Source organism: Polyodon spathula, chromosome 3 (genome assembly GCF_017654505.1).
Source record: "Polyodon spathula isolate WHYD16114869_AA chromosome 3, ASM1765450v1, whole genome shotgun sequence".
In the NCBI taxonomy this organism is placed as follows: Eukaryota; Metazoa; Chordata; class Actinopteri; order Acipenseriformes; family Polyodontidae; genus Polyodon; species Polyodon spathula.
Window position 1 is genome coordinate 12,619,208 of NC_054536.1, and position 27,423 is coordinate 12,646,630.

Below are 27,423 nucleotides of genomic sequence, written 5' to 3' on the forward strand. Positions count from 1 at the left end.
ATGTTTATTTTTTGCATTTGACAGCACAGACTTTACTTAGCATGCAGTCCTTTAATACTTACTTAGACTAATCAATGGCCTACTCCAAGGTTGAATTTTAGACAACTGACCTAATTGTTAAGTCAGCAGGCAAAAAAAAAATATTGGTCTGCTTAGATTAAAAGTGTAAGTGAAGATCAGTAGCATGTCTGTAGATTTCTGTGCTTACAAACACACACACACACACACACACACACACACACACACACACACACACACATTCTGTGAATTAGGATGTCTGTCATGTCTTTAAATATTAACCACCTCATTTTAGTATCTAGAGAAATGCTTATAAAATGTTTATTAAATTAGTCAAATGTCCACCTATCCATATGTCACCCTAACAACTGAGCATCTACATACAATACAGTCAATGATCTGCTTCTCATGATACTTCCAATGTTGTATTTACAGCTGTGGCAGCCAATGCATTTTACAAATGTACTTGTTTTACATGTTTTTAGTTGACAGACTTGACAGAGATCCACGAACAGATTAGCGGTATGGCTCGGTGTCCCTATAGCCCTCAGCACAACTCTACTGCTTTGATTACCTCGAATGGAGAGCTGTATGCAGCCACTGCCATGGATTTCCCTGGAAGAGACCCAGCCATCTACCGTAGCCTGGGTGGACTTCCGCCTCTCCGCACTGCGCAGTACAACTCAAAATGGCTCAATGGTAAGCACAGGCCTGAGCATCTGTTTTCGCTCATAACAAATTGTGGGCACTGTGTGAACAGCTCAGTGGAGTGGAAATGGTTTTAGGAAGGTCTTGGCCGACCTGTTTCATTCCATCTCAGATTATTAGAGCTCAAATCTCATGAAGGGTTTATTTTTGTCATGTGGGTTTTAGCTTATTTTTTCATTCAGAACTTTTTTTCATTGAAACGCAAATACATTCTACTGCAAATCATACTGCATATCATTTGAAACTAACTCTATTTTCAAAATGTTTATACGCACAAAATACCAAATATTTTTAAACCAACTCACCTGTCGTAAGGGGCGAGGCTCCATTAAACATGTTTCCTGCTTTGTCCTTGCAGTACCAGGGAAGGACATGATGAGGCATATTTTTAGAGGAGTCCTGCAGCCAGTATACTGCAGGTTCTTCTTATATCTATTCATTTACTGATATGTATATGTTGTCTAAAAGTGTCAAACTTGCCAAGATTGAAAAGTGTGCCTTCATGTAGAACTGAGAATAATATACATGTAGTACAACTATACACTTGCTAGAACAGCTCCTAAAAACTAATATTTAGATCGTAAACACTGCAAATTGTTATTATGTTATTATGATACTATTTATATTCTGATCACAGTTGATCGATTTCACAAAATGGCTGAATAAAGAATGAAATGGCTTTCTGGGAAAGTACCGGTATAACATTTTTTAAATTAATTTGTAGAACAAACTTGTGAGGCCAAGGGCAGCTGTCAGGTACAACTGATGCAAATGCAATAAGGGCGAGATGATAAAAGAAGCACTACTTGTGTTAAGATAATACAGTTTATATATAGAATGATGGGGAGAGAATGTAATAAATATGGTAATGTTAGCACAGATTGGACAACCACATGCACTCCTTTGGTTTATTTCTGTTTAAAAGGTTATTTCACATGGGTCCAAGCAATATAACCTTGAACCTCTATTATCTCTTTAATGCACCCTACTTTCTTTCTGGAAAAAAAATAGACTGTCCCCCTGAGAGGCACATAGTACCAACATTGATAATACCGTGTAACACATTTTTTTTTTTTTTTGTTCCTGGGTAGTAAGTGTTATTTCCTAATTGCTTATGCCTCAAAAGTATAGAAAATGGCTATTATTCCCCACAAACTTTGCTTTTGTGACCAGGACAGTGATATTTCAAAATATCACTATTTCCAATGGGAAAACGGGCAAATGTGTGTATTTTCATTCACATAAAGTCAGAAAAAAACAACATATGAATCCAAATTAACATGTATTTATACTAAAGCAATACAAAAATGACTACAAAAGATTTAGAAGTGAATAGTTTTTCGAGATTTACGATTATACTGTAAATACAGTATAATCGTAAATCTCGAAAAACTACTCACTTCTAAATCTTTTTTTTTGTTTTTTTTTTCTGACTTTATGTAAACGAAAAGACACGATTTGCCCGTTTTCCCATTGTAAATAATGATATTTTGAAATATCACTGTACTGGTCACAAAAGCAAAGTTTGTGGGGAATAATAACCATTTTCTATACTTTTGAGGCATAAGCAATTAGGAAATAACACTTACTACCCAGGAACAAAAATTGTGTTACATAGTGTAATAATTATAATCCTTCCCTGGCCAACTATTGTTGGTAATGTCTGGTGTTCACACCTGTCTTAGTCAATGCACATAAACCAATGGCAAATTACTTCTCTCCAGGGACATATCTTAGAGTTCATCAATGGTTGAAGTGACTTAATCTCTTTTTCTGGCCCAGTTTGTATTCAGGAAAGGTAGAAGGTAAATCAAATACACATTTACTATGTGTAACTCTACAGTATTTACCATTTTCCTATTATAAAATAAGCCTAGTTTATGAGTTGTAACCATGAAACAAACATAACAAAACAACATCATACTGTTTCTTGGTATGTTGACTCATGAAAGTAAAAGCATTCTGCTAGTAGATAATGGACACAACTAATAAGAAGTGGAAGGTTAGTCTGTGACCTTCAAATGGACTCAATTGCTTTATTTTTTACTGTTAACTGAATACAGAATCGCAAAGACCATTAACTGGTTCTAAACTGCACTCTCACTCAAATATATACAGGGGCGACTGCTAAGAAATAAATGCTACTACTACTACTACCACTACAACTGCTACTGCTACTAATAATAATAATAATAATAATAATAATAATAATAATAATAATAATAATAATAATAATATACAGTATGATAGTGACAGGAAGGCTAACCATTTTCAGTAATACATCTAACAACTAGACACTTCATTAGATATTCGTTTTTTATTTATTTTTGCCCAATCTACTGGAAATATAGCTTATCATAACATTAAAGTGTTTGCTTTTTGCTTGATTACTCTTACCATCCACCTATTTATTGATTTAATGTTTCTGCTTGAGCCCCGTACTGTATCTCAGCAGTGACTTCATTCAATTTAGACATAATAGTATTGAATCTAGATAATTATCTGCCTGCATAAGTTAAACTCTAAGGCTGATTATTTGTGAAGAAATACAATTAATAATACTGACACTTCAGTCCATTGTGTTTTGAAGTATTAACATAATATATTCAGAATTAGCAAATCTTTAGATTTTACATGTGGTTCTTATATGTTAATTGAGTCCAAAGTGTTGCCAAGCCTGTCCTTTCATAAGCAATACTAAACTATTAAAAATGATTCTAATTTGACAGCTTAGTGCTCTCAGCTTCTTATTCTTAACCTGACTTCAAGGGCACTCCAGTCCAAGATTTCCTGCATTTTTACCCCCATAGAGTAAATAATCACAAAAGCACATATCATGATAAAAATTGGAGGTGCGAAGTTTGACCATGCTATAGTTATACCATAGAGTGACTTACCCAAGTTACAATATCGCTTGGTGCTATCAACATAATTTGAGCACATTTTACCTATTATACTATATATTGCCACTGTCCGTTGATTTTCATACAAGGCTTCAAACTCTCAGCAGTAACTCACCTGTGTCAGACACATTCCTTCAGCAGGAAGTGCAGCATTTTTCTAATTGTTTATTTTTAAAATATTATGAAAAAAAACTTTTAAAAAGCAAACACATCACTATGAAGTGATGATAATACATATTCGATAAGAATAGCATTGATTTGTTAGCTCTATGTGCTGTAATTTAATGTCTGTCACACTCTACACAGTGAACAGAATAGTGTGCCTTGAATCATCTCCAAACTGTTATCATAGCTATCCCTGCACGCTATTAAATCACCTTGAGGGAGTATATCACATTTCACATTAAACTCTTTTCAAACCCCAAGTAACCCTAAGCCACACATCCACTATTTTGTCTTATCTTACCCAGCTTTCCCTGTCCAGTTAATGTTATCTGAATGTTTGTTTCAGAGCCCATTATTGTTTCTTCTTACGACATTGGAAATTTCATCTATTTCTTCTTCCGGGAGAATGCGGTAGAACATGACTGTGGCAAGACCGTCTTCTCACGTGCAGCTCGAGTCTGTAAGAACGACATTGGGGGCAGGTTTCTCTTAGAAGACACGTGGACCACTTTCACAAAATCCCGTCTGAACTGCTCCCGGCCTGGAGAAATCCCTTTTTACTACAACGAACTGCAGGGCACCTTCTTCTTACCAGAGCTTGATCTCCTGTATGGGATCTTCACCACTAACGTGTGAGTAAGATCCACCCAGAGGTACAGGTCCAGCAGAATTAAAACATCTGATCAGTTAGTTAACCTCAGGATATAAATAAAGCTGTCCACTAGGAATGCATAAAAGTATGTCTGTTTATTTGAATAAAATACAGTTTGATATTCTATAGATTGTTTAAAAGAGGCCATCAGCTGTTTCTTGAATATATATAAAAGTATTTTTTACATTAAATTAGACTTTAATACAACATTATTTAAATAACTCATGAGTTAAAGCCATAGGGCCCTATATCTTCAATGTTGTACTGTATGTATTTAATCATTATACATGCATACAGAACTATGTACATGAATATGTATCTTTATGTGTTTGTTAATGTTTACATTTTTTGTTTTATCTATTGATTAACTTTATCCAAGCAGACAGTGTTATATCTCATTATGTTGTGCTATCTACAGCATTGTTGGATTTGAAGGAATTGTGGGCCTGCTGACTCAGTCTATCCAAACTCTTTCATTTAGGAACAGCATTGCCGCCTCAGCAGTGTGTGTTTTCAATCTGAGTGCAATTACCCAAGTGTTCAACGGGCCATTCAAATACCAGGAGAACTCACGCTCTGCATGGCTGCCTTATACCAATCCCAACCCTGACTTCCAGGTAAATATCAAGAGTTTAGCACTTTTAATGATAGCAGCTATCCATTGCAATACAGCGTGTATATACTATTGCAGACTACAGTGTGTATATGCTATTGCAGACTACAGTGTGTATATGCTATTGTGGGACTACTCCTAACATCTACCAATCACAGCTCCCAGGTTATGCAATTGAATATCCACCTCTCCAAAACATTTTATATGCTGGGTAAATCAAGTATTAAGTACAAAGGTGACTACTTTATAAAACTAAGTACAAAATGCAGAGTGCAAGTTTAAAATGCAGAACATGTACTTCAAAGCATAGCTAAGTTTGGCGAGACTTTATCACTAATTAATATGCACTTGTGGCAACATGCGCTGTCTGTTTGAGGCAGTATGAACTGAAACCTGAAGCAATTATATGTTTTTTTTTTTTTTTTTTTTTTTTTTTTTTTTTTTAAGGTGCACAAAATACTCTAGTACTCCACTCACCTTTTAGAGAGGTTTATTTTTCCCACCGGACTGATTCTAATCATAGTGCTTCAGTTGGGTAGAATCAGATAAATAGAAATCAGTTACTGTGAAATCTGAAGTACAAATATCACTTTTCGTGAGAATTCAATGAAGAACCTGAGACAAATATGTTACAGCAATTCTACAATTTGTGAGACTTGTTAGGATACTTTATGAACTCATAAAAAAATACAAACACACAACCCTTAATAATGAATTGCTGTAAATAGTCACCAGTAATCATATTTTATTAACATTGATTGAGGTCACTGCAACTTGTGCTACAAATAGAAAAAAAAAAGCTATCAATGGCTCCCTTGTGATAAGTCAGAAATGTCTGAGACAGTTGTGTGATACCTTGAGTACCAACGAGACAGAAATCACTAATAAAGATTACTTGCTCTGTCAAGTCTAGGAGGAACAATAGCAAGGTAGAATAACTAAGGTGTGTGAAGTAAATAGTTCTCTCACCCATGTATCATTCATGTTATGTGGTTTCCAATTCTTGTTTTACTTGTTTATCATTACATCCTTGATAGTTATCTTTAAGAAGTTTGAGCTCAGCATGTTTCATAGCTAGAGTTACTCAAGATGCTCCTTGTTAGTTCCCCACAAGGTTTTTTGTGTCATCAATGTAAGACTGAAGGTAAGAGAGTGATCACTTTTAAATTTTCACCCTCAACACCTTTTTCCCTGAAATGAAAAAAAAAATTACATGTGTGGAAGGTAAGGCTAATAAAACAATTGTTTCCATATAGCATTGCGCTTAATTAAACTCTCTTCTCAAGTTCTACAAATCAGGAGCGTCGAGCGCACAGTAATCCTTAAGCTGTTTGCATTTCAGATGTCCGTACTCATACAAAAACACAGAAATGATGACAATTTCTTCATCTCTTTGTTTGCATTCTTTATCCACTGATTGTGGAAGTTAAAAGTAAAAACCGAATGTGTTTTGTCCTCAAGCGTCCATCTTCATCGTATTGAAATAAGTTCCAAAGACATGATGAAAACCGGAAACAAAACAAGAATAAGAAACTAGATGCAATGAATGATATGTGGAATGAGTACGTGATTTAATTGTGTACAGCCTATTTATTCTACCTTTAAATCACACTACCCTTAGTCTTATTCGACTTGCGCGTGGAAAGTGACCTGGGTGGGAGCTGGTCCTTTATCTGTACAATTTTCCACTTTACAGCAAAAAGCCTCGAGTATATCTTTGTCAGCACATACAGTACATTGAAATAAATCAGCTGCACAAGAGAACAGGTACTTGGCTATCTTTTTATGATGTTGGCAGTTCTCCTGCTTTGTAATGGAGTGCTGTAGTCCTGGCTGGACTGATTGTTCAATGTATTTAGAAACAACTTTGATCACTTAGCCAGCAAAAGGTCTTGAACCCTAATGATTATGGATTGCATGTTTACAATGGATTGAATCTTACTGGATGCATTATGCAATTCCATTTTTCCTCTTTTGTTCATTTCATTGCTGGATACTGGGACACAATTGCCAAGTCAATAATTGGCACTGGGAGAAGTAAGTAGTACAGCCAAAGTGGATCTCAAAAAAAAAAAAAAAAAAATACCAATAATGCAATTATTTATACTGTAATGACATAAAATGTGTTTCAAACTTCAATGTGTTTTGAATGAATATCCTGTTGTATAGTAAGATATCCTGCAGCCCTGGGGAGCACAGCTGCAGTCTTCAAGGACAATTCCTCACCAGGATTTAGATGTTATCAATTAAATAAACCTTTATCCGTTTTCTTTAGTGTGTTAAAGCACCAAACAGTCAGTGCTTTGCTGCTGTAAACACTCTAGGATTTATGAAGGGATTTAAATCGATGTCGAGAAATGTTTGTTTTGGGTGTGCATGTGTTGGATTATTTTTTAAAGTTCCTATGGCTGTCTATGGAACAGGCCGTGCTGTGTGATGCACTGCAGTTACGGATTCTGACCCGTTGGTGAGATAAGATTTAAAGCTTCATGGCTATTACTGCAGACAAGTCTGGCTCTTATTCATAGTGGTTAAGACACTCACTTGTGGTTTGTATGGCTGCCAGTTTGCTCCCAAGCTCTGCCTTGTTACATATATTAACATAAACATTTCCTCCTCCTGTTTTATCTTATCAGTGTGGCACCATAGACCATGGAGTGTACATGAACCTGACAGAGAGGAACCTACAGGATGCCCAGAAGTTCATCCTGATGCATGAAGTGGTCCAGCCAGTCATTCCTATTCCCTACTTCATGGAGGACAATAGCCGCTTCTCGCATATTGTGGTGGATGTTGTACAGGGCAAAGACATGCTCTTCCATATCATTTATCTTGCAACAGGTAACCATCATTATAGAATACAATGGTAAAAATTCTCAATGCTGTTTACTGTACATAAAGTTGTTAAATTAACCCAGACATTAACACCAATTGTAATATAAAACAAATAAGAAACAACTATTCAGAAAGGAGATGTCTACCAAAGATTTGATTTGACAAATTCTTTATTACATTTGGCACAAGAGCCAAGAGAAATGTAATATACTTTTTGGCCTGTGGCCTTGTTCGTTGGGGCTCTAAAGCTGTTCTGTGTGCTGGCTGAACTATTGAATTATTGCTTGATGACAGCTATTGCCAGCGGGCAGGATAAGTGGCACTTTGGGCCACGTTCCCCCGCCTCATGTGGCAGCTGAACTGTGATGTAATGATTATGAAAGCTATTGCCAGCAGGCAGGCAAGAGGCACCCTGGACAAGGCATGCTGCAAAAAAAGAAATGACAAAAAGGCGTAGGCAGAGGGCTCTTTATAGGAACGTTTTGATTACATGTGTGATTAGAGGTGGATCCTCCCTTCAGAAACACAACAGAGTTTCCAATAATGTCTGAGTTGCTTATTTCAGCTTTGTGAACTTAGTTGTTTCCAAACTTGGGCCTGGGGACCCTTTGAGTGACATATCTCTAAAATGACTATGACACCAGACAAAGCAGTGGGGATTACTTACTTACTACCTTGAATTGAGTTTCATCATGCATTTATTGTCCTTGTTTCCAATTCATGCTCTAACATTTTACACCAATTTTCAACATCATGGGACGATTGTAAGACAGATTTCTGTGTTTATTTGTTAGACCTCAGGACGCATAATGTCATGGGGTTCTGCAAGCCATGAACGTTTTGGAAAACCTGTGCTATCTTTATTGAGTGCAGTTTTCCTTTCAGTAAAAAAATGTAAATGACAATTTGTACAGAGCTTAAATATCTAGCCCAAAGAATGAGGTCATAGAACTACTTTAGTAAATGCATGGTAATGGGTCAGTTTTAGTAAGAATGTCTGACTGGATACATAGGAAAACCACCACAAACTGGAACTGCTGCTTTAGTTGTTAGTTCGGATTCCCCAGTGTTTGTTATGGTGTTAAAACACTATTACTGTTGAGCTGAACAATTGCCTGCATTTTTAAAGACTGTTTGAAGACAGTTCTGAATGTGAAATAATGTGTTGGTTTTTCACTGACATCATTAACAAGTAGAGGTTCTGGAGGTAGAATGCGGCAACACAAGATATCAAAGCGTCCTTTTCCTGACATAAATGAAAGCTCTGCAGATGGACACGTCAGTCAAGCACAGACTAGAAAGTAATGAAAAGCAGGTTGTATTTTCCACTCTGCATCAACAGCATTCAACTTGAATCTCAGGCAAATTCTGATCTAAGCCAATGTTAGCTTATAGATCCATATGCAGTGTATTTTGACTCAGTACTAAACACTTGCTTGAGATTACCATCTTTGCACTGTTGGCATCACTGAAATAACACACTTATTGTGCCGATGCAATATAAATTGTCTGCTTAAAATTAATTGTAACATTTGTGTTAAATTTCAGGGAGTTGAACAGACTCTCGTAAAAAAAGAAGAATCATTACATTGTGTCTTAGCAGAAAAATAATTGCTACCCAACAAAGTTTAGTGGAAGCAATTAGGGATGTCAATTGTATCCCTGAACCTATAAATTGAAAAGAAAAAGTGTCCATAAATATTAGCAAGCCAGAAAATGCATTTAATGGCAGAACATTTTTGGAATTAAGACCATGGAACTATACATCTATATTGCAATGAAAATACAGAAATTTGATGAATGGTTTTCATCCCATCAGTTGAATGCAGTTTAACCAACTTGCCTAATGGTTCCCAGGTTCTAGGCTTGATCCATAGTTGTGGTTAATCTACAGTAAGTTAGATCTTTGGACCGGGATGGTGGATCTCAATCTCCAAATATCTGCTGAATGTATAGAAGGATCTTAGCAAACTTTCCTTTCCTGCAGTTCAACTCACGAAAGCCCATCCTACCACCACATGAGACAATAACTAACAGGCCCCTTGGCTAAATATGTCACTCATAGCATCCTCTTGCCATTGTCCATTGTCTTTACTAATCTGAAGCCATCAGTGCAATTACTTGACTTGTACCAAATGACTTGTACCAGTCTGTGTAATAGGAATTCTTGCTCTGACTATAATGAACTCTAGCATTGCATCTGTCTGCTCTGTAAATGAAGCCCAGCTCTTTGTATGTACAGATGACTTTATGCATTGATTATGACCAAAATATATTCAAAATCTAGCAATATTTAATACAATGTAAAATCCTTTCAGTTCACTGTTTTGTACTAATACATGATGCTAACTGCAGTGGTAGATCAATATGTCCAGTGACTGGCAGACTGTTTACTCTGTCTGAAGCTTCCCAGAATCCCCAAATGACTGCAAGATAAACATTGGAGCTAATTTATCAAGAGTTGAGATGTAGGCTTTTCTTTTCCTCTTTTATGCACCATGGAAGTACATTTGTCTAATTTCTCTCTCTCTCTCTCTCTCTCTCTCTCTCTCTCTCTCTCTCTCTCTCTCTCTCTCTCTCTCTCCAGACTATGGCACCATCAAAAAGGTCCTCTCTCCACTGAACAATTCAGTGAGTAGCTGCTTGCTGGATGAAATTGAACTTTTCAGTGAGTAGCTGCTTGCTGGATGAAATTGAACTTTTCCCGCCTGGACAGAGACAACCCATCAGAAGCTTACAGATTTTGCACAGTCAGAGTATTCTATTTGTGGGCCTCTGGGACCATGTGATAAAAATCCCTCTCATGCACTGCACTTTCTATAAAACCCGCAGGTACGTTTTTAAAAACTGTTCACTGAGGTTGGACAGATACATTGAAACCCATAAAAAAATGGTTTAGAGTTGCTATGCACAGCCAAGACTGTGCTAACTCTGCATGACTGGATATGTGTAAAATTTTTAAAGGTAAATGAGACCATTTCATAACTGCCACAAATTTTTCATGGGGCAAAAATCTGCTGTAAAGTCTGTTCTCCAGAATGGCCTGTTGAGTAACTTATTTTGATGCTGTGAAATGATCGGATAGTTTTGCAGTCTTAGGGTGTGTTCACACTGGGTCCATTAGAGGGTTTGATCCTCACTCGCTGTGGTTCAGTACATTTGGTGTAAAGTGTGAACAACAAAGTCTGTTTGGCAAATGCACCAAGTCTGGTTTGCTTGCTAAATGTCAAGGTGAACAATTGCTGGACTCTCTCCTTTTGCACATAAGAAACAAACTATACAATGTAATCTTTGAGAACTACATTACGATTATTAGACATTCTGGGGAAACTGAGATTGTCGGTTTTCAGCCTTAATTTTTGTTCCTGTTTGGAAACAGTAAAATTGTTAATCGTCCGGTTTTGCTATTGTATTTCTCTTTTTTTGTACAAAAACTGTACAGTGTGCTCAGCAAGATAAAACCTAATGTATAAGGCTGTGCTAGAGCCATTCAAATAAAAATCATAAGCATTTGTGGAAAGGATGGCTTGTGGGTGACGTCAGACCAGGAAATGCAGGACACACATTACTCTGGTTGAATGCGCTGCTGCTTTTTAAATAAATAATAAATAAAAGACTTAAACAAAACAAAACACTTTTGAAAGTAAACAGCACATTGGCCAAAATAGACAGATTGGCCAAAATAAACAGATATGAACACTGAACACAAAACTAACAAGTATCGTGCTGGTGTATAATCAGCACGCGTAGCAATTATTATTTCTCAACTCCAGTTCTCTAAACACCAAACCATACATTTCAAATAATAATAATACAAAATACGCAGAGGGGCAGGGTGTACCCCGTCACAGGATTATTTGTTTATTAAATTAGTGAAGTGCTCCCCCAGCGCTTTCTTCCACTGCAATATGTAAGAATCCAAAACATGTTATGTTAAAAACTGGAGCAATACATCAATAGCTGCTTTCTTTGAATCTGCCTTGCAGGATATTGTAAACAGAGTCTGTTTGAAATGGACCATGTGTGAATGCAGCCTTAGGCATGGAACCCCATGCTAACCAAACACATACTATTAGTCCTCTATCAGATCTTGTCGGTCAGATCTGCTCTTTTGACTGAAACTGAATTGAACAAAATTATATATATATATATATATATATATATATATATATACACACGCACACACACATACACTTGTACTGTAAGGGACAAATGTTTGTCCTACACTGTGCTTAAAAATTGCAGCTGCCATTTACATCTATATAATGCAAGATTTGCTGACCTAGTAATTGTTATGTTATGTAAATTCTAGTGGTTGAAATGATACAACCATCAGAAATATCTTGATATCATGTGGCTCATATTGCATGCTACCACAATGCTGAATACGATGGTATTTCTTTCTCAATTCACACATTATAACATTACAGGGTTCTACATACAAGCTTACATTGCAGGGTCCTAAATACAAATTCTAGATGTGTTATCGTATCTATACATGGCTATTTTTTTTGTTTGTTTATTTTGGTTTTTTTATTATTTTAATACAAACATAATTTATATACATCTTTTTTTCTTTTTCAACAATTAATTTTAATACTTTGTGTGTGTGTGGGCTTATGCCATTCTGTCTTCTGCCATTCTGGAATTATTATGGTGTTTTTTTTTTTGTTTGTTTTTGTTTTTTAATATTACGGTTATGTAAATATGTTTGAAGCAAGTACCATTACTTGTTTGAGAAACTGTTTACTTCAAGGGGGTACAAATTTACAAGTCAAAATAAGAAATTTTACTTGTTTTAAGAAGTACTTACCTAATTGTATTTTAGAATGTAAATAATACATCCTTGTTCAAGTGTTCGTTGGGGAATCAAATTAAAACTCAGCAAAACAGGCTGCTGGCTGGAACAGTTTTACTAAGCCCCTAACACACTGAGCTGGCATTTCCAAACAAAGTTAGATAAATGAGGAGCTGCAACACGAATCTTGCCAAGTGAGAGTTTATAAAAACAGCCCAGTGCTGTGTGCAGTTAATCCTAAAATTCACAAACCCACCAAACAAGGTAGAGAACTAACAGGGAAATAAATCACAACTAAGCACCAGTGGTAGCCTTTCAATGTTCCAGAATGAAGACCGTTGCTCAGGTACTGCATTAATCATCGTCAGGAACAATGGCACCTTGCAATTCGTGGTGCTGAGGAGTCAAGTCATTTTTTTTTCCAGATAGCCAGTGGTAACGGGAGAGGATCCGTGGTCTAGCAAACAGAGAGGTTCATCTTATTTGTTCTTGGCTCCCTGGAGATGCATCAAACAATGGCTAGTGGTGCCTTTTTCAGTTTGCTCAATAGTGAGACAATTTTACAGCACTCATATGTGAAACACTGCCCTGGGTCAGAGTACCAAAGGGGAAGATGTCCACACCTGCTACATACAGTAAATAGCAATGCATCACATGTAAAATGTATACAATTATTTAATTTGCTTAGCAGACTCAGTCAGACTACATTTGGACACTGTTAGATACAACGCTTCCCTTTTTAATTTATTTTCAGTGACTAACCACAGTGGTGACCCATTGTATCGTATAATCAACAGTGTGTTACAGTCTTAGGACTGTTGTGCTGTACTGCAGTATTTGTTTTCGGTCTACCGAATTCTGCTGTGGTCTGCTGTTTGGGTTTCCTTAGGTTAATGCACTAGTATTTCAATGGTAATCCCAATTGTATTTTTTTTTTCACTTTTAAGTAAGGGTTGACTCTCCAGTATGATGAAACAGCTTTCCCTTTAATGAGCTCCTCTGAGGTACAGTATTAAATACAGTAGAAAATAACTTCTAGCTTTCTCCTTCACAGGTTTTAGAATACCACAGTACTTTACATATTCATCATGACAACATCTTAACAGTTTCTTACCATCCAAGTGAGCTTAGCCGAATCCACTACATTTCACAACAAGAAATGGCCATATATATATATATATATATATATATATATATATATATATATATATATATATATATATATATAGATATAGATATATAGATAGATCCTGATTACTCATAATTCTATAGCTACTGCTTTCTCACACTTTAACTTGAAGACTACTTGTATTTACTTGCTCTCCTGAGCTTTTAACTAGTCAGAGTACAGTTACACTGTGCTGAAGAGCCCCATGATGAAACATATCTGCAGGTTCTGTACTCTATGAATGTAGAAGCCTTTTGTGACTTTCACGCAATTTGGCTGGCTCTTGTAATGCCGAAATTTGCTTAGTACACCATTTGCCCCACTAATAGGATCTACTTTAGCAGCACACAATCGAGACGTTCCTTGCACTTTAGATTATACTACTTCACTTGGTAGGCTATTCCATACATTTATAATTTATTGTATAATATATAAAAATTTAAAAAAAAAATTGCTTTCTACTTTCTGTTCTGAAATTTTATTACAATTTATCATCATACTGCAAAATTAGAAGTAATGACTTTGGTTAACTTTATCTATACCAATTAGGATTTTATAAATTTCAATTAAGTCCCCAATTTTTATTCAGAAAAAAACAAAAAAAACATGCACTTGACCTTAAGCTTTTTCTGCACAATTCACGTAAATATTTCTTGATCATCACAAAGCTGCCTGTTTTGATTACATCGTATGAGGCGTGTAATTAATAGCTTTCTTGTAATGAGAGTCAGTTTCCACAATTATCAACACCAGTTTGACAGTGGCAGTTATTCACAGTGTAAATGTCACCACATGCATTTTACACTGCTTGTAAGCTCAGCAGCAGTCATTAGGAGCAGTTCATTAATGGAAAGCTTTCTGTTAAACACTCATCAAGCCCAAGGGCACATAATGTAGCAGAGCCTAAAAAGCACTTACATTTACCAGCACTGTATTCAGTGAAGGTGCATGAAAATGAATTGCCTGACGTTCAAATTAGGAGTGTGAAGGGGCGCGAGCAAGATCACACCCTTCCAAAATGAAGCATTACTGTCTGTCCCCAGCCAACTTAGCGAGGGAGATCCTGATCATATGATCCACAGAAGTGCCTTTGCTGGATGGGCCAGTGAGAACTCACCGAAAACTACAGGTTTTTTTTTTTTATTTATTATGAAACATAAAGTTATGAAAGAAGATTGTACTTTTCAAATGCTTCAGTTCAAGGCAGCTAGATACACTTATATACCTTTATATTACTCCTGTTTTTACACAAATATAAAAAAAAATCAAGACAAGGCAATTTTGATATGATAATGAAAATCTAACTAATGTTCATTATGGAGACATTAAATTTGCAAATTCTGAATGTGAGAGTAGTATTCAATAATATAATGTATAGCAAATGTGTGATTTATCTGTGTTGTAGTAGTTAGTAGGGGAAAATAGAAGCATGTTTATTTGTGCAAAATGTCAACTTTGCTGTACCAAAAGTACATTACATACATGGTACATGGCACAAACAACATAATTCCAGTAAGTCTTACTTAACGTATATATCTATAATTTAATTGGTCTCAGATTTTCTATATGAAAAACATGCAAGTTATGGTAATGGTCCATTTTTTAATGACGATTTATTTGAAACTGTTGGAGAGGAATAGTTATCGAAAGCTGCTTTTAGATACTCAAACTTCCTTCAGCAGGAGGAGTGCAAGACACTTTCACCTTTTTTAATGTTTAGAAATGCTGTGAAAAAAATACCATTAAAAATCAAATATACGTTTACCATAATGTGGGCCTATGGCAAAGTGCCCCGCCCCTGTGTGTATTTTGTGTTGTATGTTAAGTGTTAATGTTGGTGTATAGTTATTGGTATACGGGATATAAACGGGTCTGTGTAACACAAGTGTTTAAAACGTATATTTGTATTTAAGCACAAGGATTGCACAGCACTTCACATGCAAGTAAAATGTAATATGTGAGCATGGGGAATTGTACTTTATTAATTCACGTGCAGTTGTACCGCAACTCCAATTGAATGATTAATTAGCAATCGAGTCTTGGTACAGCTGCATAAAAGCAGCATGTTTTCACTCACTCGGGGTTGTGTGTTCGGTGAGTGGAGAACAGGATTGGAGACGGAGGTAATTGTAATAATAATAATAATAGTTCAAATAGAAGCTCACCATGTTTTGTCTGTATAGTCTGTTTTGTTTGTCTTTTTCGTTTTGGCTACGAGTGCCGTGTCCTGTGTTTTGTTTGTCTTACAACATTTTATTTTCTGTCTGTCTGTTCATTATTAAATGCTGAGCGAGACCATTCGCTCAGCTTCACCAAACTCCACCACTGTTGTTTATTTCCTGGTTCCTGGTTTCTGGTTTGAGGTCACCCACTGCAGCCGTCTTTGTGACAGGGCCTCTTTCATATAGGAAAATGTGAGAATCTAAGCATTAATGGTAATAATTATGCTGAAATGATTGTTAGCTATATGTTATTTAAGAGGGGATTCACTCTTCTTCAGCAATCTTTTTTGGTCCACAGTTTCAGAAGGGCACTTTGCTAAACAAATAAATATCTCCCAGTACTCATTCCTGCAGTGGGTTTAATTGAATCCTCTTTACTCCAAACCAGGGAATGTATTGTGCATGGCCATTTGTTATCACAGGTCATAGTCATGGTAGAATGAAAGGGTTTCAAAAATGCCAACATATTAGAAATGCTTTTTGGTTTCCCATTTGTGTTGTGTTTCTCTTTTTATCACATCATTGAAGCCTATTTTAATTTTAATTTTAAATGATCGCCGAAATTATGTTGATTGATGATATAATGTTAATATGTTAACGAACAGTGGTTTTTGTGACTATTTATTTTGTTTGTGTTGGTATTTAAAAGCAAATCCGTGTTGTCATCCTTTATCAGAAGTTAATTTGCACTTGGAAAAAGAGTGTTTTAATTAATGAAAGGTATATCTCACCTTGAAATAGATCGCATCTGTGACAGGACCAGAGTTAGTTTCTTAGAGACTACCTCGATAATTCAATATTTGTAGTTATGAACATATTTTAGCCTTTTCTATACTTGTGGCTATAAATTAAATGTATTTACTTATTTTAACCAGTTGTAACTTTACAGAACATTTGTTGTATTGATAAAATGATATACCGTTATTTGCACCCAGTATAATGTTGCTACCAAGAAATTACTGTAGCTGTAGCCTATTTGAATTCTGCATGCGTACTTTATATGACAGCTGACATTTACTGTAGATTTCATTTGAATTGTACAACTGAAATCTTGGTATAGAAAACAGTATATTAGATATTACAATAAAGTTTCCTGTGGTGATTGCGGATTTGCACTTTATGTTCACTTACATGATATGCATATAAAAAGTTCTTATAATACTGTAAGTGTTTGGTGGCTATCATAATTTTAAAAGCTTAATAAATATATAAAGAAGTATTACATACATGGTATACATGTATAATAATTAGCAACTACAAACACCAATGGCACTTGAAACATATGTATTTATAGCCTATAATTGCACATACTAAAATGCATACAAAAGTAGATGTCTTCATAAGAAAATAAATTACAACCAATATACATAGATGGCTTCCGGTAATTTTTTTTCTTTTTAACCAAAAAAAGATGGTAAAATGCACATTAAAAGAGTTGTATATAATAACTGTGGCAAAATATATTATACCCCCAGAATGAGGGTACGTTACTAATGCGGTTTAATTTTTTTTTTTTTTCTTAATCTGTGCCATTCAATTTTTACCCATATGCCAGATAATCTCAAATCAGCATTTTAAATATGAAGTGTTTTAAATAAATATTCATTCTCATGACAAAATGCATGAAGTAATTAAAAGTCCAAAATAGTCTGCACACTGCTATTTGAAGAGTGGCAATAAAAAACCACTACAAAATCAAAATGATGCGAAATATTTATAGAAGAACAGACAAAAACAAAAAAATGATATAGTGATAAAAGTGCTCAGTGCAAATGTTATGGTTTCATGACCATCCTCAGTGCTAGTGAATGAAGAGCACCTGAGCATTTACGATCTTAATTCAACTATATATATATATATATATATATATATATATATATATATATATATATATATATATATATATGTCAGGTCAGGGGTTCAATTAGAAACAAAACAAGTACACAGACCAATTCATATAGTAATATATTGATAGACATATAGAGGGTTACTAAATATTATTGTAAAATGTTATTATGGTACGAGTTACAGAAAAATAGCAAAATAACAAAGATAACAATGGAATAAATCGTTAGTTAAATACATCACGTTAATTATTGAATTTTAAGATCTATTAATTAGACTATTTACATTTATCTAGATCTACTAAAACAAAAAATAATAGAAATGAATAACCCTGATGTTAATATTCAGAAAATATGTAAATATAGACATAAATATTAGTGGCCATGAAGCCAAATGGTAACAAGTCTTAAGTATAACATAATAAATTAATTATCAAATAAACATTAATTATGAAGAGAATACAGAAGGAAATAAAATAATAAGAAAAATATTAATGATATAGTTTAGGTAATATGGTAGCCCCAGTTCTTCATTAATACCTTTTGGCTGTACTGATTTGAGTTAGAAAATCCATGTTGCTTCAGATTGAAGTAGTCCCCCTTTCTGCGAGACTGAAATAATCTTTGTATACCACAAAATTTGAATTCCGAAATGGAATGATTTAAATATGAAGTGTTCTAAATAAATATTCATTCTCATGACAAAATGCATGAAGTAATTAAAAGTCCAAAATAGTCTGCACACTGCTATTTGAAGAGTGGCAATAAAAAACCACTACAAAATCAAAATGATGCGAAATATTTATAGAAGAACAGACAAAAACAAAAAAATGATATAGTGATAAAAGTGCTCAGTGCAAATGTTATGGTTTCATGACCATCCTCAGTGCTAGGGACGTTTTAGCAGAAAGGCATTTCTATCCAGTGGCGAGTGTACGTCCTTCCTACGGATGGTACTTTTATGTTCATTAATGCACACCCGTAGTTGTCTTTTGGTTTTACCAACATACTGTAAGTTACAAGGGCAGGAAATTAAATAAACTACAAAACCAGATGTGCAGGTAATGACTTGTGAAATCTTTTATTCTTTGTTAGTTAGATTTCTTGTAAAGGTTTTAGTTTTAATAGCATTGTCACAAGCTACACATTTCCGACATGTAAAGAATCCCTTTATCACTGTACCCCAGTTTCAATTTTTAAAAAACAGCTTTAAATCAAGAATATCCCGCTTATTTCTGCCTCTATAGTATGTAAAGAGGGGCATGGATTGAAATATTTTGCTGCCAACAGTATCAGTTGATAAGATATGCCAGTGTTGTCTAATAATATTTTAAATCTCATGACTGTGTAGTAAGTCGTGCAACAAATGGAAGATAATTATTTGTTGCTCTTATTCACATGAGGACTTATATCTATGTTTTGAACTTTGAAAAGAGAGTTTTATCTAACCAATCCCTTGGGTAATTTCTAGGTAAAAATTGGTCATTCATTTTGACAGCTTCAATGTCAAAATCTTGAGATTTAAAACAAATTTGTTTGAGGTGCAAACATTGACTTTAAGGAGTCCCCTTTTGAGTGGTACAAAGTGAAACCTAGAAGCATGCAAAATACTGTTTTTTATCAGTCGATTTAGTACACAGAGTGGTATATAAAGATCCCTTATCAATGCATACAGTGGTGTCGAGAAAACTGACCTTGAATGTATTCCAAACAAAAATTACTAGAGGAAATCGGACCAATTCAAATAAGCAAAAAATGCTTTAAGTTCTAGATCAGTACCAGACCATAACAAGAAAATATCATCAATATACCCTTTCCACATGATGATGTTATCTGTAAAAGGATTATGTCCATATATATTGTTGTATTCGAGAAATCCTATATAAAGAATGGAATAGTTGGGTGCAAATGAAGCTCCCATTTCTGTGCCCTGAATTTGTAAATAAAAATCTTTCTCAAAGAGAAAGCAGTTTTTGGTGAGAACTTTATGTGCCATCTCAAGTAGATGTCTAGATGTCACTACTCCTTATCAAGATAGAATTTAAGAGCATTGAGACTATCACCATGTGGAATATTAAAATAACATTTTCATTTGGTAATCTTACATTCGATAATTGACCTATAAAGTCATCCAGAATCCCTTTGATGTGAAGGTAACTCAATAACAACGGGTCTCAAGAAAGAATCAATATAATTAGAAAGAGGTTCAATGAGAGAACTAATTCCAGAGACAATGAGGCGGCACAAAATTCTAAAAATTTTAAATTAAGTTTACAAATTATACACGACATGGATATTCCCATTATGTTTTATTTCCATTTGGCTACTGCTCACTGGTGGGAGAAGCATCTCCCTCTACGCTAGTAGTTTCCACAACTGCGAATTATGCTTTCATTCATTTTTCTTGATCTCATTAACATGCATTTTGATTAACAAGTTCCCCTTATCTAGTGGTTGAGACAGGAAGTGAGGTAGGTGACCTGCGACAATTAATCTTTTTCACGAGAAACGCATTCATTAACAACCTCATCGACTCAATTTCAAAGCATTAGATTGATTTAATTAACACATTTCATTTGAAAATCACAATACTAAAGCTCTTGTTACTATACTACAAGTTCAATACAATAACACTGCTTTATGAAAATCCTGCCCATCAGCTTTTGGCTAAAAAAAATGTAAAATAAGTTTCAATCATGTAATGAAAAAAAAAAAAAGATGTGATTTGGAAGTCAGATAACATGAATGACAGGTAGGTAAGAGAAATTTTTAATTTAATCTGAATTAAGTAGGAACCATTTCATTATGACACAAAAGTGATTGGTATTGCCAGGATCACATCATGTTGTCTCCAATATTCCAGGTTTTGTCACATTCTTCCACAATGATTAAATATTAAGCTGTTTTCAGATATGCAACGTGTCAGTGAAAGCTGAGAGGTGAAAGTTCAAGTATGTGACCTCTCCATTTGATATTTTCAGTGCCTGTGTTGGAGCGCGGGACCCCTACTGTGGCTGGGACCTAGTGCTGAAGAAATGCACAACCCTGGATGAGAGTCTTAGCATGAGTCAATGGGAGCAAAGCATCACAGAGTGTCCGGTAAATACTCCAAAAGAGACAGAAGAGTTTACTAACCAGATAAAAACCAGGTGGTCAGGGATACAAGCTTAATCTACCAAAGTGTGACATTGTCTGTAGTAGGAGATTCTACAGCTATGGCCAAAAGTTTAGCATCATCAATAATTTTAGGATTGAGACATCACTATATATATATATATAGACACACACAATTAAAAACAAAGAATTAGTATCATACTGTTATCATATAGACTCTCATATTGTACAATAGGTGTTCACGTGTGGCAGTAATGCATTAGCAAATTCACAAGGCAGTGACGTCAGCTCCCTAGCAACAAGCCTCCTAGGTTGTGAATGGATTCTTTCAATGCAGTGGGTTTGTGCATTTGAGAAAGGAGAGGAAGACTCATAAATTAATTGGAGACTGGAGCTGATGAGAAGCAATTACCCTCAGTTGTATGAATTAAAACGATGTGCTGCTTTTTATATGAAGAATTAGAAAATGCGGGTTGCGTAGAGGATTTATACTGGACCCTGATGCCCCCGATAAAACGAGGGAGTGGTTGTACAGTATTTATTAGTCTATTTGTTTTTCTATGGGTCTATCATTATATATGGTAATATATAGCGGATTTGTATTGGACTCCGACACCCGCGATATATCGAGTGGGTGGTGTAGTAGTACAATATTTCATGTTAGATTTTGAAATGTCACATTTATCAGTATATGGGCAACTACATAGCGTTATGTAATTCAATATGTTAACATAACATTATTGAGCAGGTTTCATTTGACTTTATGAAGCAAAATATGTTAATTCTACAGGGTGATGCAAAATATTTGGCCACAGCTATATACCAGTAATTGAAACTGTTAGGAGTGGTATTAACCTGTTCCTATCCAGTTTTAAATAACTTTAGCAGAGGCAGACGTGTTAAAGGGACTATGAGCTCTTAAAATAAACAAATCCCCTGGGCTGGATGAGATCCTCCCAATAGTACTCAAAGAAATGAAAGAAGCTATTTACAAACCGCTAACTAAGATCGTGCAACAGCCTCTTGAGACAGGGGTCGTACCAACAGACTGGAGTAAATTGCAAACGTAATACCTGTCCACAAAAATTGAGGCAAAACCGAACCAGGTAACTACAGACCAATAAGCCTAACTTCTATTATATGGAAACTTATGGAAACTATAATACAAAGTGGAAAATTACCTATATGGTAACAGTATTCTTGGAGACAGTCAGCATGGTTTTAAGAAAGGGAGATCATGACTAACCTGCTTGATTCATTTGAGGATGCAACATCGACAATGGATAATTGCAAAGCTTATGACATGGTTTATTTAGATTTCCAGAAAGCTTTTGACAAAGTCCCAAATAAAAGATTAATTTTCAAACTGAACACAGTAGAGATTCATGCACATGGATTAGGGAGTGGTTAACACGTAGAAAACAAAGTACTGATTAGAGAAGAAACCTCATAATGGAGTGAGGTAACCAGTGGAGTACCACAAGGAATCTGAAAAAGATCTAGGAGATTATTTTGACTTAGAAATGTCTTCAACTAGATAATGTGGGGAAACTATAAAAAAGACCAACAAAATGCTTGGATATATAGTGAAAAGTTTTTAATTTAAATCAAGGGAAGTAATGTTAAAACTTTATAATGCATTAGTAAGACCTTATCTAGAACATTGTGTTCAATTCTGGTCACCTCACTACAAAAAGGATATTACTGCTCTAGAAAGAGAGCAAAGAAGAGTGACCAGAATTATTCCTGGTTTAAAAGGCATGTCATATGCAGACAGGCTAAAATAAAAGGCATTCAGAACAAAAAATAGGAGCCACTTTTTTACACAGAGAATTGTGGGAGTCTGGAAACAACTCCCCAGTAATGTTGTTGACACCCTGGGCTCCTTCAAGAAGCTGCTTGAGATTCTTGGATCAATAAGCTACTAACAACCAAATGAGCAAGATGGGCTCAGTGGCCACCTCTCGTTTGTAACCTTTCTTATTTTCTTATGTTCTTATAGCAAATTGCTGTTAACTCTTCTGTGTCGTCTAATATTAACTTCTGTAATGAACTACACTGGTTTACATTTGTCATATTTGGTATAAATCATGAAGTCAATCAGCTCTGTTATGTGAAACTATGTATTCAAATAAATAATGTGTTCAGATTTCAAAAATAAACTGCAAGTTAGCTTACAAAGATTTGGAATGGTTGGAATTCAATTTTGTCTTGAAAAAGACTTTATAGCCAAGCCCTTTCTAAAATGATTACTGTTTTCAAGCCTTTGGTAGTACATGCTGAGTTTCAATGACCTCACACTGCTGGAAGTGCCATCTTAGATGACAGGAAGAGCTGTTGGACCAGGTAGCAAACCCTGGACACTCGTTCAGTTTTCTCTGTCTGTGTTCAGATTGTAGGTATATTTATCATCTTCACGGAAAGTCAGCCTGCCACAGAGTTATTGTTTCAGAGTTACAACTAAATAGCCTGAGAACTAACCCAACTTTCCAGTCCAATGGTGACTATACTTGTTTCTTCTGATTATCTTGAATTTGTAGAGACCGGTTATGGTAATATGTTACTGTGCTGTGTTGTCGTTGTTGTTTGGCTTGATAAAACCTTAGACATCTGTAGGTTCGACAGAGACAGCACTGTCTCGTTCTAATGTGCTATTGTTCACAGATTTATTTATATTCCTTTTAAAGTGCAATTTGACGTGATTAGACAACAAAGCTTGATATTTTTATTAATTGATATACAAATGACCAGTAAACACATAATATTTTGCTGGCCATTCAAGATGCTAGGTTTTGTGTTCCATTTAAGTAATTTTACCTAATAAAATAATTCCATAAATCATACCTGTTTTGCACTTAAATTCACTACACAGGTCACAAATCTTCAATTCTGAGAGCATTTCATTTTAAATAACTCTATCTGGCATTAATTTATGTTAAAAAAAAAGTTAGTGGTTTTTAAGTTAAACCTCAGACCAAGCAAGTGTGACACTAACTGAAAGAATGCCTAATCAAATTACACATACACATTCTCTCTCTGTTACCTTTATTGTCACATGAATGATGAAAAAGTCCTTGTGGGGAACTGACCCTGGAATGTGTTATATCTTAATCAAAAAAAATAATAATAAGTTAATGTAGCTCTCAGAACTAAAGTGAATAACGAAGAAAAACTGCTTGCCAGAAGTGTCACATTACTGATAAACTAAACTGCTAATATACTAAATCAACACTATAGAGTGTTTTTATAGAAACACTTATGTACTTTTATAAGGGTTTAACTGTTTATCACAAAACTGTTTATAAAATGAACTGCTCAAAAATTATATTATCTCAGGAAAAAAAGTACAGAAGGGGGTTGTTAAAAAACAAAGTTCAAATGATGACTCAATTGTGCAGGGGGCTTCTTCTCCAGATGTTCAACATTTTGCTTTGGTTTCAATCGAGTGATCTGATCAAACAAGGATTATCTTGACCTGAATCAGAGCAGTGTTCAATAATGTGGTATTGTAAACTTGTGTTTTATTCAGGGAAGCTCGCTTCCCAACCTGAGAAGCCCAGACGCCACTGGATTCATCCTCCACGAGGAAGGCTCTCTGAGAGCCAAGGGGGACCCCCCGGCCAAATGTACCTATCACTGACATCTCTAGACCCCCTTGGGGAATGTAACAGTTGCTTCCCAGCCTTGGAAACCGATCGGTTTGGTCTCACCTTCACAAGGATGGCTCTCTGTGAGCCAAGGGGAATCTCCCTACTATTTAAGTTACAAGCTCATGTCTTTCATTAATTCCCGACGTCCCTTACTCCACGTAGCCCTCGATCATGCCCAGTGAATAACACAGCAACACATTCTCTCATATACGGTAACGCCATTGCCAATCTGCTGGGCACTTAAATTGTAAACTTGGTTGCTTTTCTGGAAGGAGAATCTGCCCATAACCAATAAGTCATCAGCAAGCGTATAAAAGCTCTGTGTATTATTCTTTCTTGTCGCTTCTTTTTGTTTCGGCTGTCAGTCAAGCGCTGGGAAGCCGAAATGGGAGTTGACCGCTTACAGCCCTCAGCCACGGATTTCCTGAGGTCCCTCCCCCCCCCCAAAAAAAAAAATTTTTAAAACTGTGAGTAGGGTTTTTTTCCTTACCTGAGAGCTGAGCGGTTCGTATTTAGTAGTTCTGCGGGGTGCCGTGTCGGGTTTGAGAGGCTGGGCTCTCTCCCCCGGCTCAGTCATGCTCTGGGGGACGGATCGTGTTTCAGCTGCTGATTTTCATTAAATTCAATATTTGGGGGTTAGGTAGCAGAGTGCCACTGTGGAGAGCGTTAAATATTTTTCATTATTCATTCATGGTTTGGCAGCCTCGTCATTTCGGGGGGAGGTGGCTCATAGCCACGTCCTATCTGCAGCACTGGGATGCATGTAACTGTTCATGTATTTCCAGCCAGCCTCGCACAGGTAGCTGTCCGGCGCCCGTGGACGAGACCTCCGGCCAAATGTATATTTCACTCTGGCCCTGAGCGCCCTTCACAGTCATAAATCATCTGCAATTGCAATCGCTATCATCATCATTCATTCATTGCCATTCATTTAAGCGGATTCTCCATGCTGAACAGTTCAGTTTCCCAGCATCCTTGTCAATTTTCAATAGATGCAGCAAGGGCCAGACATGAACCAAAGACAAGTGAAACATTTTCAAGGACACATACCATATGTTGGAAAAAAATGTGTGCTGTAAGCTGCAAATTGTCTTCTAAGTCAGAAACATGCCAAAGTAAAATAACATAACAGTAACTGAAACACTGGTAACGATGTGGGTCAAATACAAAAAATACAAGGGCAGCATACAATAGTGTAGAACACTGGTTGTGCTTCTGTATAAATATTTGCAGTTTTTAAGTAAAATTCTTAATTTATGAGGTGACCTAGACAAAAGTACCATATGCACAAGCTTTCAAGACCACAACAGTCTCTTAGTTTTTAAAAGTGTATATATTTGTTTACATTTTGCAGCTGATCCTATTACAAAGGTATCACCAAAAAAGTATATATACTTATATTATATATACTATATATCCATACGTCATGTATGGGGATCAGCACAGCTATTCACATGTTACATTTATTCATTATACAAAATAAAACAATATAATATTAAAATTTGATTTTTTGTTTTTTGTTAACAGTCAAAGAATGTGACCATTGACGGGCACTATGGAGCTTGGTCACTATGGAAACCTTGCAGCCACACTGATGACAATAGTGTTGGTTCCTGCCACTGCAGGAGTAGATCCTGTGACAGTCCAGCCCCACAGTGTGGTGGTCAGCTGTGTGAAGGCCCAAGCATGGAAGTCGCCAACTGCTCCAGGTGCTTTACAATTATGGAAATCAGCTTTTTTTTTTTTTTAATTCTATTTTCATTAAACAAAGATGAGATTTGTTATATATAATGCATATCAGTATTTTAATTTACATTTTGAAATAATAAATCATGTGCACCATATATTGTAAAATATTGTGATAGCATTGGTATGTGAAAATACAAATATGTTATCACTAATACCATTGAAGCTGCCCTTGGCTGCAATTAGTACAAAACCATGTTATTGTCCAACCATTACTTTCCCATTACACATCATTTGATTCAGTATAAAAGCACTTATTTCTCTATATCTATCAAGTTGGTTGAGTCAATAAGCAATTGTCCATTCAGTCAGGTAGCTGTTTGTTATTATTTATATTTATTGTGTTGCATTCCTCTGCCGTTTTCCTTGCATACACGATTTCCAATCATTTGCAGTTTGTTTTTTTTAACTAGATTATTTTAAACTAAACCGTGATAATATGATGACTGCCACCATTATGTGTTATGTTCCATTGGAATTTTGGCTCACCGCTAATGGCAGCACTCTTTGGTCAGGAATGGAGGCTGGACACCTTGGACTGTTTGGTCTCCCTGCAGCACTACTTGTGGGATCGGCTTTCAGGTTCGGCAGCGCTCCTGCAGTAACCCAAGCCCTCGACATGGAGGACGAGTCTGTGTGGGCCAAAACAGGGAGGAGAGGTATGTGCCATCACATTCCCGAATGAGAGGGAAACTTAATAGCCTTGCAGCACTGCAGGTAACAGAACTTTAGAACAGGTCCAAAATGATCTGTGTCAAGGGTGCTATTTATATATTTTGTATGTTAAACAAATTAAAAGAGAGACGTTTGCAATGTGACATATTCTTCATTTGATAAAACCTCACAGATGAACAGTAACTGGGAAGAATTATCTGACAAATTATTAGTTCCAGTGAGGTCAGTGAGGATAGAAAAATAAAAATAAAATAAATTTCAGTTTCTGCTAGTTAGGGCTGTAGTATTTATTGTGAGTATCCTGATAACTGT

At 35.7% G+C, this 27,423-nt stretch overlaps 1 protein-coding gene across 1 annotated transcript in view; it reads left to right on the forward strand.

The window, feature by feature from the left end:
* The window catches only part of LOC121312732 (semaphorin-5A-like), a 130,609-nt gene that overhangs the window by 70,585 nt on the left and 32,601 nt on the right, over positions 1-27,423 (forward strand). Inside the window, exons 7-15 of the mRNA XM_041244455.1 lie at positions 504-717; positions 4,141-4,426; positions 4,928-5,063; positions 7,696-7,900; positions 10,482-10,529; positions 10,564-10,726; positions 20,908-21,025; positions 26,218-26,399; positions 26,952-27,095. Coding sequence (XP_041100389.1) covers positions 504-717; positions 4,141-4,426; positions 4,928-5,063; positions 7,696-7,900; positions 10,482-10,529; positions 10,564-10,726; positions 20,908-21,025; positions 26,218-26,399; positions 26,952-27,095 — 1,496 coding nt within the window. The remainder of the gene's footprint in view (positions 1-503; positions 718-4,140; positions 4,427-4,927; positions 5,064-7,695; positions 7,901-10,481; positions 10,530-10,563; positions 10,727-20,907; positions 21,026-26,217; positions 26,400-26,951; positions 27,096-27,423) is intronic.